The sequence below is a fragment of the Leucoraja erinacea genome, chromosome 15 (assembly GCF_028641065.1).
Source record: "Leucoraja erinacea ecotype New England chromosome 15, Leri_hhj_1, whole genome shotgun sequence".
NCBI classification, from domain to species: domain Eukaryota; kingdom Metazoa; phylum Chordata; class Chondrichthyes; order Rajiformes; family Rajidae; genus Leucoraja; species Leucoraja erinaceus.
This window is the reverse complement of record NC_073391.1, coordinates 13915336-13928091: the sequence shown is the minus strand read 5'-3', so window position 1 is coordinate 13928091 and position 12756 is coordinate 13915336. Positions and strand designations below refer to the sequence as shown.

General features: G+C 44.4%; 1 protein-coding gene across 1 annotated transcript in view; it reads left to right on the top strand.

Annotated features, from left to right (window-relative positions):
* The window catches only part of dock1 (dedicator of cytokinesis 1), a 443854-nt gene that overhangs the window by 366834 nt on the left and 64264 nt on the right, over window positions 1–12756 (top strand). The window contains exon 42 of the mRNA XM_055646705.1: window positions 607–688. Coding sequence (XP_055502680.1) covers window positions 607–688 — 82 coding nt within the window. The remainder of the gene's footprint in view (window positions 1–606; window positions 689–12756) is intronic.

The following is a 12756-nucleotide window of genomic DNA, read 5'->3' as shown; positions in this document are numbered from 1 at the left end:
AGGAAGGAGATAAGGTCTATAGTCATAGGGTGGTGAATCTGTGGAATTCTTTGCCACAGAAGGCTGTGGAGGCCAAGTCAGTAGATATTTTTGGCAGGGATAGATAGATTACTGATTAGTACAGGTGTCAGAGGTTATGGGAGAAGGCAGGAGAATAGGGTTAGGAGGGAGAGATAGATCAGCCATGATTGAATGGCAGAGAGACTTGATGGGTTGAATGGCCTAATTCTACTATTCCTTATGACCTTATGATCTTTGGTTCCATGGCCAAACCGCTGTTGCTACAAATACAGAGCTTCTTACCCCCTGAATTTGCAAGATAGATGACCATATTAGGAAAATAGTGCAACATGAAACGAATAAATGTTTCAATATGAACAAGAGAATCAAAGTTGGAGGCAAGACCGTAGTTAAGTAAGTGGATAATTGGTGAATTAATATAAACATTGAAATGAGGGTGCTGCAAGATTCTTGAAAGTTAAGTAAGTAGTAAGTGAATTTTAGTTTAAACCTTGAATATGCATGAAATCATGTCAAGTTACCAGACCTCTTTCAAATGCTACTCATGTATATTAATCCCTAAAATGCCTTAACAAACTCTTGCAGATATTCAGTGTTTCACCGTGAAAACCATCCGTGAATTACCACCAAAGTTCAGGAACAAGTCTGTCTTAGAGCAAATTTTAAGGTAAGGGTTTCTCCATTTTAGTGGGGCACTGCGTCTGGTGGTGATGTAATGGTTTAGACACCCAACAAGTAATCCAAAAACCTGGGTTCAAATCCCACTTGAATAGCTATGGAATTAATAATAATAATAATAATAATAATAATGTTTTGCTTATAGGGACAGTGCATATTAATTAACATTTGCATGTAAATATGCGAGATTGTAGCCAATCAGTAGCTAATTTCCGTCTCTAGTCTTAAAATCAGATTAGCAGTTTAGAATTTGGGGAAAAAAACAAATGGTTTAAGGTTTTGAAAAATTACTGCATAAAATTACCAGACCATCAGAAGAAGATCAGCTAATATGCTAATGTTTTTAATGTCTTCTTAAAGGCCAATTGGTTGGACTATAAATGTTCGCCAGCCTTGTCATTTTCCCTAGTATAATTAACCCACCATAAATAAAATAAATGAAGCTTTACCCCACCCCTCTGCATCTTTAGCTGAACTTTTAATTTTCTCTTAAATCTTTTCAAAACTTTGCTTCCATCATTCTTCCCTGATAGCCATTATGTTTTTTGTAATCATTTTGTGCACGTAGGCACAAATAACGTGGGTAAGAAGAGGAAGGAGGTTCTGCAACCTGAGTATAGAGGCTGAAAAACAGGACCCTTAAGGTGGTTATCTCTGGGTTGCTTCCAGTACCTCGTGCTAGTGAGGGTAGGAACAGGGAGTTAGGGGATCTGAATGTGTGGCTGAGAAGTTGGTGAAGGGGGCAGGGATTTAGATTTCTAGACCACTGGGATCTCTTCTGGGGCAGGGGTGACCTGTACAAAAGGGGCGGGTTGCACATTAATTGGACGGAGACCGACATTCTGGCAGGCAGGTTTGCTACTGCTACACAGGTGGGTTTAAACTAAATAGTGGAGGAGGTGGGGCCAACGACGTGGAAGTGTATGCGTGCAGTTAACGGGAAAAAGAATGTAGGTAAGGTTACATTTAAACTAATAGGGCAGGGGGATGGGAACTAATGCAGGGAGAGAGGGCCATAAAATGACAGAAGCAAAAGGTAAAAGGGAGAAAAGAAAAACAAGCCTGAAAGCTTTGTGCCTTATGCGAGGAGCATTCGTAATAAGGTGGATGAATTGAATGCGCAGTTAGTAGTTAACCGATATGATATAGTCTGAAGAAGGGTCTCGACCCGAAACATCACCCATTCTCTCCAGAGATGCTGCCCGTCCCTCTGAGTTGCTACAGCATTTTGTGTCTATCTGATATAGTTGGGATTATGGAGACATGGCTCCTGGGTGACCAAGGCTGTGAGCTAAATATGTAAGGGTATTAAATATTCAGGATGGATGAACAGAAAGGACGAGGAGGTGGGGTGGCATTGCTGGTTAAAGAGGAGATTAATGTAATAGTAAGGAGAGACATTAGCTTGGATGCTGTTTGGGTAGAACTGCGAAATAACCAAGGGCAGAAAACACTTGTTGGAGTTGTATACAGACCACCAAACAGCAGTAGGGAGGTTGGGGATAGCATCAAGCAGGAAATGAAGGATGCGTGTAGCAAAGGTACAACTGTTATCATGGGTGACTTTAATCTACATATAGATTGAGTCAACCAAATTGGTAACAGCGCTGAGGACAAGGAGGATTTCCTGGAATGTATACAGGGTGGTTTTTTAAGCCTATATGTGGAGGCACCGACTGGAGGGCAGGCCATCCTAGACTGGGTATTGTATAATGAGGAAGGATTAGTTAGCGATCTTATTGTGCAAAGCCCCTTGGGCAACAATGACTATAATATGGTGGAATTCTGCATTAGGATGGAGAGTAACATGGTTAATTCAGAGACTAGGGTCCTGAACTTAAAGAAAGGAGACTTTGAAGGTATGAAATGGGAATTAGCTAGGATAGACTGGCAAATTATACTTAAAGGGTTGACGGTGGAGATGCAATGGAAAAGATTTAAAGATTGCATGGATGAACTCCAAAAATTGTTGACCCCTGTCCGGCGAAAAAATAAAAAATGGAAAGGCGGCTTAACCGTGGCTGACCAGGGAAATTAGGGATAGTGTTAAATCCAAGGAAAAGGCATGTAAATTGGCAAAGGAAGCAGCAAACCAGAGGACTGGGAGAAATTTAGAATTCAACAGAGGAGGACAAAGGGGTTAATTAAGAGGGAGGGAAAAGAGCATGAAAGAAAACTTGCGGGGAATATAAAAACTGACTGTAAAAGCTTTAGATATGTAAAAACTGAAAGCAGATAAATCCCAAGGGCCTGATGGTCTGCATCCCAGAGTAATGAAGGAGGTAGCCCTAGAAATCGTGGATGCATTGGTGATTTTCCTGGACCATTTCTGACACTTCCCAACCATTCCTTGACCTCACTATCTCCATCGCAGGTGATAGACTTCTGACCGACATCCACTATAAACCCACTGACTTCCACGGCTATCTTGACTACTATTCCTCCCACCCTACTTCCTGTAAGGACTCCATCCCCTATTCCCAATTCCTCCGTCTATGCCGCATGCTCCCAGGATGAGGTGTTCCACACCAGGGCATCGCAAATGTCCTCATTCTTCAGGGAACGGGGGTTCCCCTTCCCTACTATAGATGAGGCTCGCACCAGGGTCTCCATCATACCCCGTAACACTGATCTCTCTCCCCATCCCCCCCACTCGCAACAAGGGCAAAGTCCCCCTGGTCCTCACCTTTCACCCCACCAGCCGGCACATACAACAAATAGTCCTCCGTCAGTTTTGCCACCTCCAACGTGACCCCACCACTCGCCACATCTTCCCATCTCCCCCCCCCCCCCGTCTGCCTTCCGCAAAGACCGCTCCCTCCGCAACTCCCTTGTCAATTCTTCCCTTCCCTCCCGCTCCACCCCTTCCCCGGGCACTTTCCCTTGCAACCGCAAGAGATGCTACACTTGTCGCTTTACCTCCCCCCTTGATTCCATTCAAGGACCCAAGCAGTCGTTCCAGGTGCGACAGAGGTTCACCTGCACCTCCTCCAACCGCATCTATTGCATCCGCTGCTCTAGATGTCAGCTGATCTATATCGGTGAGACCAAGCGTAGGCTTGCCGATCGTTTCGCCTAACATCTCCGCTCGGTCCGCACTAACCAACCTAACCTCCCGGTGGCTCAGCACTTCAACTCCCCCTCCCATTCCGTATCCGACCTCTCTGTCCTGGGCCTCCTCCACGGCCAGAGTGAGCAATACCGGAAATTGGAGGAACAGCACCTCATAATTGGCTTGGGGAATCTGCATCCTGGGGGCATGAACATTGATTTCTCACAATTCTGTTAACCCTTGCTGTCTCCTCCCCTTCCTACCTCAGCCATCGGGCTCCTCCTCCTTTTTCCTTTCTTCTCCCCCTGCCCCCCCCCCCTTTTTTTAAGAAAGGAGGGAGAGAGAAAACAGGGAATTATAGACCTTTCATCAGTAGTGGGGAAGATCCTTGTGTCAATTATTAAAGTTGTAATAGCAGCGCATTTGGAAAACAATGACAGGATTGGTCTATGTCAGCATGGATTTATGAAGGGGAAATCATGCTTGACTAATGTTCTGGAATTTTTTGAGGATGTAACAAGTAGAATGGATAAGGGAGAACCAGTGGATGTGTTGTATCTGGACTTTCAAAAAGCCTTTGACAAGGTCCCACACAAGCGATTAGTGGGCAATATTAGAACACATGGTATTGGGGGGAGGTTACTGACATGGATAGAGAACTGGTTGGCAGACAGGAACCAAAGAGTAGGAATTAACTCGTCCTTTTCAGAATGGCAGGCGGTGACTAGTGGGGTGTCGCTAGGCTCAGCGCTGGGACCCCAGTTATTTACATTATAAACGATTTAGATGACGGAATTAAATGTAACATCTCCAAGTTTGCGGATGACACAAAGCTGGGTGGCAGTGTGAGCTGTGAGGAGGATGTTATGAGGCTGCAGGGTGACTTAGATAGGTTGGGTGAGTGGGCAGATGCATGGCTGATGCAGTATAATGTGGATAAATGTGAGGTTATCCACTTTGGTGGCCAGGACAGGAAGGCAGATTATTAGCTGAATGGTGTCAGATTATGAAATGGGGAGGTGCAATGTGACCTGGGTGTGCTTGCACATCAGTCACTGAAAGTAAGCATGCAGGTACAGCAGGCAGTGAAGAAAGCTAATGGGATGTTGGCCTTCATTGTGAGAGGATTTAAGTTTAGGAGCAAGGATGTCCTACTGCAGTTGTACAGGTCCCTGGTGAGACCGCACCTGGAGTATTGTGTGCAATTTTGGTCTCCTAATTTGAGGAAGGACATTATTCATTATTGAGGGAGTTCAGAGTAGGTTCACCAGGTTAATTTCCGTGATGGCGGGACTGACATATGATGAATGAATGGGTTGACTGGGCAAGTATTCACTGGGATTTAGAAGGATGAGGGGATCTTATAGAAACATATAAAATTCTTAAAGGATTGTCAGGGAAAATATTCCCGTTGTTGGGGGAGTCTAGAGCCCAGGGGGTCACAGTTAAAGAATAAGGAGTCGGCCATTTAGGACTGAGATGAGGAAAAACTTTTTCACCCAGAGAGTTGTGAATCTGTGGAATTCCCTGCCACAGAAGGCAGTGGAGGCCAATTCATTGGATGTTATGAAGAGAGACTTGGATTTAGCTCTTCGGGCTAAAGGAATCAAGGGATATGGGGAAAGCAGGAACGGCGTACTGATTTTAGATGATCAGCCATGATCATATTGAATGGCTCGAAGGGCCGACTGGACTTCTCCTGCACTTATTTTTCTATGTTTTCAAAAAATGTCCTAAGGTTTGTTGCCCAATGAACCCTCACTATCACGACTTGAACTAGTATTTCAAATTGCTCTCTTCTGCTTCATTTAGTATCTTACATATATTTAAATAACTGAGGTCATTTTCCAGTTTATTTCTAAATGTTGTAAAAACTACCAAAATATGTTCAGAAAACACAAAAAAGCAGTGACAACAGAATAGCAAGAGGAAGAATTGCTGCCTTACAGCATCAGAGACGCGGCTTCGATCCTGATTGATGTGCTGTCTATATGGAGTTTGTATGTTCTTCCTGTGACCATGTGGGCTTTCTTTGGGTACACCAGTTTCCTGCATTACTCCAGACATACTGGCTTGTAGGTTAATTGGCTTTGGTAAAATTGTAAAATCATCTCTAATGTGTAATATAGTGCTAGTGTACGGGGTGATCGTTTGTTCACTAAAACACTTGGTGAGCCGAAGGGCCTGTTTCCGTGCTGTATCTCTAAAGGCTAAAGTTAATAGAGTAAAAGATGGAGCCACTATTTTATTGTTAATTTCATGCATTAATGTATAAGAAAACTGTGGCCCTGTCTGACATGGATATATATATTCCTAAATCCACATCTTCAATATTTTCTCAAATAATGTAAAACTTTGTGGCTTTCCTGTGCATTGCCTCCAGCATTTAATTATTGGTTTGTTTATTAACAATCAGAGCTAGGCAGAAAGTTCAATGTTGTTGCCTTATTAATGATATCCTCTAACTTTATTTTATTCAAAAGCATATGAACTGTATATATTGAAAATTTAAATTAAAGCAGATAATTGCAGAATATTTTCAGTTTAGTTATTTATAATAGAGGGAATGGATTAATTAGTTTTGATGAAGAATCCACAACCAAAAGGTTAATAATTGCCATCTTCATAGCTTTTGCCTGATTGTGTTTTTCATTGGTTTGGCTGGTGTAGTTTAACGATGTATGGGATTTTTAAATTGCTGCTGTCATGTGTTGTGTTTGTAATATTTCATCCTCTATTAATTCACCCGTAAATTTGCTAAGTATGCATTTAACTTTATTTTGCAGTTCCAATATTCTGCACTTGGTTTCCATATTTTCTTATGACAGAAAAGGAAACAATTTTTGCTCCATCAAGTCCACAGAGTGATCCCATTCCTCCCTAGTTTTCCTATTTTTCCTGCACACTCGGGGCAATTTACATGTCCATTAATCCACTGACGCACTGGTCTTTGGTATTTAGGAGGGAATCAAAGTATCTGGATGAAATCTACCTGGGTTACACGGAGAACATGGAAAATCTGAGAGCACCGGAGATCAGGATTGAACCCGAGTCTCTGGAACTGTGAGGCAGCAGCACTACCAATTGCACTGTGCATCCTACCACCTTTCAATGTCTGAAGAAGGGTCTTGACCCAAAACGTCACCCATTCCTTCTCTCCAGCGAAGCTGTCTGTCCCGCTGTGTTATTCCAGCATTTTGTCTATCTTCGGAATGCCCGTCAGAAACCAGCACCACTGTGTCGCTAATGTTTTCAACGATTTAATAATAAACAACAAAAAATAAAAATAATTAAATTTAAACCAGCATCTGCAGATATTTCCCACACATCCAATAAAGCTTTATAATTAAAATTATTAAATACAATTTCATTTGTAAAGGAAGTTTCAAAACATTCCAGTATTCAAATACAAATTTGAAAAAATCCTCAAAAATAGTCAAATTGCTCTCAGCCAGACCGTCCCCAACAGTAATCAGATACCTTTGTCTCTTTAAGAACACAGTCTGCAAGTTATGCTGCAGAGACTATTGAAATTGACAAGCAATTGCTTCGATCCACATTCGTGCAAGGATGAACGACACAAAGTATACTGAAGTAACTCAGAAGGTCAGGTAGCATCTCTGGAGAGCATGGATGGGTTACGTTTCCGGTCAAGACCCATTGCTGGATCTCACCGCGCACTCAACCACCTGGAGGCTGAGACCCTCAGTGGCGCAGGGAGACGCCAACATTCACCGCCTCCCTGATCTCTCCGAGGCCGGGACCACCGAAGCTGCTGCTAGGGCGTCAGATGGCGCAATGGGCTAAGTGTTCGGCTGGCGACCGGAAGGTAGCCGGTTCGAATCCCGCTTGGAGTGCATACTGTCGTTGTGTCCTTGGGCAAGACACTTCACCCACCTTTGCCTGTGTGTGAATGTGTGTGAGTGATTGGTGGTGGTCGGAGGGGCCGTAGGCGCAGATTAGCAGCCACGCTTCCGTCAGTCTGCCACAGAGCAGCTGTGGCTACAGAAGTAGCTCACCACCACCGAGTGTGACTAAGGAGTGAATGAATAATGCGATGTAAAGCGCCTTGAATATCTAGAAAGGCGCTATATAAATCCCATCCATTATTCATTATTATTATTAACCGCGCCACCACCTCAGCCACTTCCTGGTCACACTTATCATCAGGCTGTGCTGCCGGTGTCACCACCAGCCTGCACTGCCTCCCTGGCCACTTCCAGGCCTGGCTGCCAATGCCATGGCGGCCCACACCGCCTCTCTGGACACATCCTGGCCTGACTTACTGAACTCCACTGACAGGCTGGGTGTCTGATGCCACTCCTGGCCTACATTGCCTCCCTGGCTACCTCCAGGCCAGGCTGCCGAACTTCTCTGCCAGGCCAGACTGTTGTGCTGGCCTACAGATCCTCCCCGGCTGCTTCCAGGCCAGATCGACTGCTGCCATTGCCGGCCCACACACCACCACCGCCACCCCTTGCCGCCACCACCACCGCCAACACTTACCTGCACTCCAGCCGCCCGCCGGGCCGCAACCAATGATTTTGTTGATCCTCGCCTCTCCCTCGGCCACCAGCAAGTCAGGACCATCAACTAACATGGTCCAGAGATGTCGCCTGACCAGCTGAATTACTCCAGCACTTTGTATCTTGTGTATAACCAGCATCTGCAATTCTTTGTTTCTACTACTCACTTATACAACGATACTCCATTACTCCGTAATCCCTTACTCGGTTATAGCGTACAATCGGCAATAACGAACGAACACCGCCATTCCTCCCCCCCCCCCCCCCCCCCCCCCCCCCCCCCCCACCCCCCCCCCCCCCCCCCCCCCCCCCCCCCCCCCCCCCCCCCCCCCCCCCCCCCCCCATGCCTTTATGACAAAGGTTTACTGAACTAAATTAGGTGGGTGAAGGAGAATCAGGATGGAGTTAACAGGCACATGAGAGCGAACTGGCACAATAAGTGAGTAAATGTTGTTGATGGATTGCACTGGGCACCAGTGTTGACTCGTTTGCCCAACTGGCCACCTCCAATGTCATGAGGAAATATGAGAAGGACAGAAAATCAATATATAGTAGAGACCTTTGTGCTTTGGATACACTGTGGTGCTATTTAGTTTATGGCCCAGTGTAATTTTCATTATGCCTTTAATTTTTTGCCGTTTGTAACGTCACAAATGTTTAATGCCTTTCTTACCGGTATTCTATTGCCATTTCCAATAAGCATGTCGGATTTTACCTCGTCAAATCCTTTCAAATGATTTGTAGAATTCCCTTATAAAGAACCATTTTAATTTATTGGTCCTATGGACCAATGTCTTTAACAATAGTTTTATATAGGTTCACCCTCTTCGCTGAGCAGCATTTCAACAATTAACTCTCGTTTATATCTTCCACTCTTGGGCCCCATTTTCATGAAACATTTCAATACCTCTGAAATGTCAGTAATATAAGACGAATAATTCTCCATGCGTAGGAAAGAACTGCAGATACTGGTTTAAATCGAAGGTAGACACAAAATGCTGGAGTAACTCAGGCAGGATCTCTGGAGAGAAGGAATGGGTGAATTCTCCATCATGGGTTTAACCTTGCTCCGCTAATAATTGATTAGTCCATCATCACAGATTCTTCTTTCCTACTCTACCGCATTTTGCACTGAACTGCATTGCCACCATTGGAATCCTTCAGTAATAACAAGACCGCCTCACACTTATCTGACCTTCCATCCTGGGAGCCAATCTGCTGAACACCATATCCCCAAATTGACAACATTTCCAATAGGCCTGGTCCCATAGAATACGGTAATCATCAACTTTCTTTGCATTGAATGGGAATGGATTTGGAAAGCAGAAGAAGTGAAGATTGCAGTTGAAAAAGTGATTTATTGATTCGGTTTCAAAGTATTTTAATGCCATATCCCTTCTTCGCATGAAGCCCATAGAGTAAGCAGTAGACATGGAATAAATATAATGACAAAACAGTAGAATGTTGCGAAGATTGTTTTGCAATCTGAAGTAATGCAAAACAAAATGCTGAAGTGTAAGAATTGAATGATTTAGCGAAGCATAAGAGTGGAAGGCAGCACTTTCAAGAAGGGGGCGTAAAGGCAATGATAGGTCAAGGAGTCTGATAGCATTGAAGACAGGCTGGATGTCCAAGCTTTCATGTTTCTGTACCTTCTCCCAAAAGTTAGATGAGAGGAAAGGGAATGGACAGGGTGCTAAGCATCCTTGTCAATACTTCTAGTCTTCATGAAGTAGAAGTATGAACTAGAAGTGAAAATGAACTAGATGGACGAGATGGAAGATAGTAGCAACCCTGGGATGGATTGGGCTGTGCTCAGCACTCTCTGCAGGAACAGGTGGTCAAGAGCAGTTGCCTTACTCGGCACAGATGCATCATGTTAGCATATTTTCTACAGTGCATCTGCAGAAGTTCGAGAGAATCTTCATCAAAATGCTCAATCTTTTCAGATGCCAAAGAAAGTAAATAATCTGATGTGTTTTCTTGATCACTATGAAGGGACCATGTTATATTGCGGGTGATATGGATAGGCAGAAACCTGACGCTGTCATTTAGGTAAAAAAACTAAAAAAACATTTCACGCCCTCCCCCTCCCTTTACACTTATACTCCTTCCTCGGGCTTCATAATTCGTATTTCTATCCTTATCTCATCATACCTTATGTCTTTCATCTCCAGCCTTCGTCCAACCATCTGCATTTAAAAAAAACACCTTCAGATGTATCCATCTTTTACTGGTCAGGCATTGTGCTGCCCCTCCTCTCTTCTAGCTGTCTCCCGCCCACCATAGTCGGAAGAAAGGCCCCGACCCAAAATGTCGCCTATCCATGCTCTTTGGAGGTGCTTCCTGACTCACTGTGTTACTCCAGCTAGGATGTTTTCCCAATCTCTTTACGTCATCTCATCATTGTTCTGGATCCGGCCGACAACAGGGGTATACTTGGTTAATTTAAAGGTCGAGTTATAGATTCTTAAAGCTATACAACCAAAAACAAATGTGGTCCCAAGGAAATCCCACTAGCTCATCTATTGCATTCGCTGCTCTAGATGTCAGCTGCTCTACATTGGTGAGACCAAGTGTAGGCTTGGCAATCGCTTCGTCCAACACCTCCGCTTGGTTCGCAATAACCAACCTGATCTCCCGGTGGATCAGCACTTCAACTCCCCCTCCCATTCCGAATCCGACCCTTCTATCCTGGGCCTCCTCCATGGCCAGAGTGAGGATCACCGTAAATTGGAGGAGCAACACCTCATATTTTGCTTGGCCAGTTTGCACCCTGGCAGTATGAACATTGACTTCTCTAATTTCAGGTAGTCTCTACTTTCTTCTCCCCTTCTCAGCTCTCCCTCAACACACTGCCTCCACCTCTTTTTTACTTCCTTTCTTCCCCCCCCCCCCCCCCCCCCCCCCCCCCCCCCCCCCCCCCCCCCCCCCCCCCCCCACACTCATCAGTCTGAAGAAGGTTCTCCACTCGGAAATCTGCCTATTTCCTTCGCTCCATAGATGCTGCCTCACCCACTGAGTTTCTCCAGCATTTTTGTCTGCCTGTACCTATAGTATCTAAGTGTCTTTTAAATGTGTAGCTTTACTCCCCTCTACCACTTCCTCTCACAGCTCATTCCCTGTACGCACCATCCACCATGTAAAACATTTGCTCCTCAGTTCCCTCTTAAATATTTCCAGTCTCAGCTTAAACCTATGCTTTCTAGTTCTCGGCTCCCCTACCCTGGGAAAAAGAAAGTGGCTCTTCAGATTATCTATGCCCCTCATAAGTTTATATACTTCTATAAGGTCACCCCTCAGCCTCCTACGCCCCAGTGGAAAAAGACTCCTTATATCTCAAACCCTTAGTAACATTCAGATAATTGTTTTTGCACCCTTAACATCCTATAGCGTGGCGACCAAATCTGTTCACAGTAAGCCAAATGTTGCCCTACCAATGACTTGTACAGCTATAACATGACATTCCAATTCTTGTATTCAATAACCAGACTGATGAAAGCAAGTGTGCCAAACATTTTTCACCATCCTGTTCAGTTGTGTTGACCGCTTCATGAAAATATGTACCCGTTGTGGCCTAGTTGATCAAGATCCCATTGTAATCATATATAACCTTCTTCATTGCCCCTTATATCACCAATGTGGGTGTCATCTGTAGTAAAGTATGGGTTATAACATCTCTGTGATTGAAATGAAGTTGTCAGCTAACTACCCAGTCTGAGCAAGCTTTAGAAAAAAACAAGTAAATAATGAAGCGTTGAGACCTGCAGCTGTAAAACATGAAGTAAAGTAGTGGGATGAGACAAACTTGTTTATCAAAGAAGGTGGTTTGGACTAGCTTGGTGCCTACTACAGTAAATAGCTGTATCATAACTACCATAATTTTTGTGTGAGAGACGCAAACTATTTTTGAATGTAGCTGGCATCTGCTGTTTTTAGATTAGGAAAGAAGTGCTGGCTTATTGATTATATGAATGCATGCTGCGGGAGAGCTCAGTGGACCTCCTTGAACCGGGATCCAGAGAGATGCCAGGAGCCTCAAGTTTCTAGACCACACTGCTGTCCAAAGAATCCCCACGTGCATAGGGAAGGTGTGGTACCCTCTGTTTTATTGTTTAGTTTAGAGATACAGTGTGGAACAAGCCCTTCATCATACAGAGTCCGCGATAACCAGCGGTCACCTTATGCTAATGCTATCCAACACACTAAGGAGAATTTGCAATTTTTACCGAAGCCAATTAACCTGTAAACCTGTCCATCGATGGGGTGTGGGAGGAAACCGGAGCACCCGTAGAAAACCCATGCAGTCACGGGGGAGAACATACAAACTCGATGCAGGCAGCACCCGTGGTCAGGATTAAACCTGGATCTCTGACGCTCTAAGGCATCTACTGCTGCGCCATTGTGCCAGCCATTGTTATTTCAAGGAATATTTTATTTTTTTCTTAAAGTTTTATATTGTTGAAGTGTTCTTTCTAC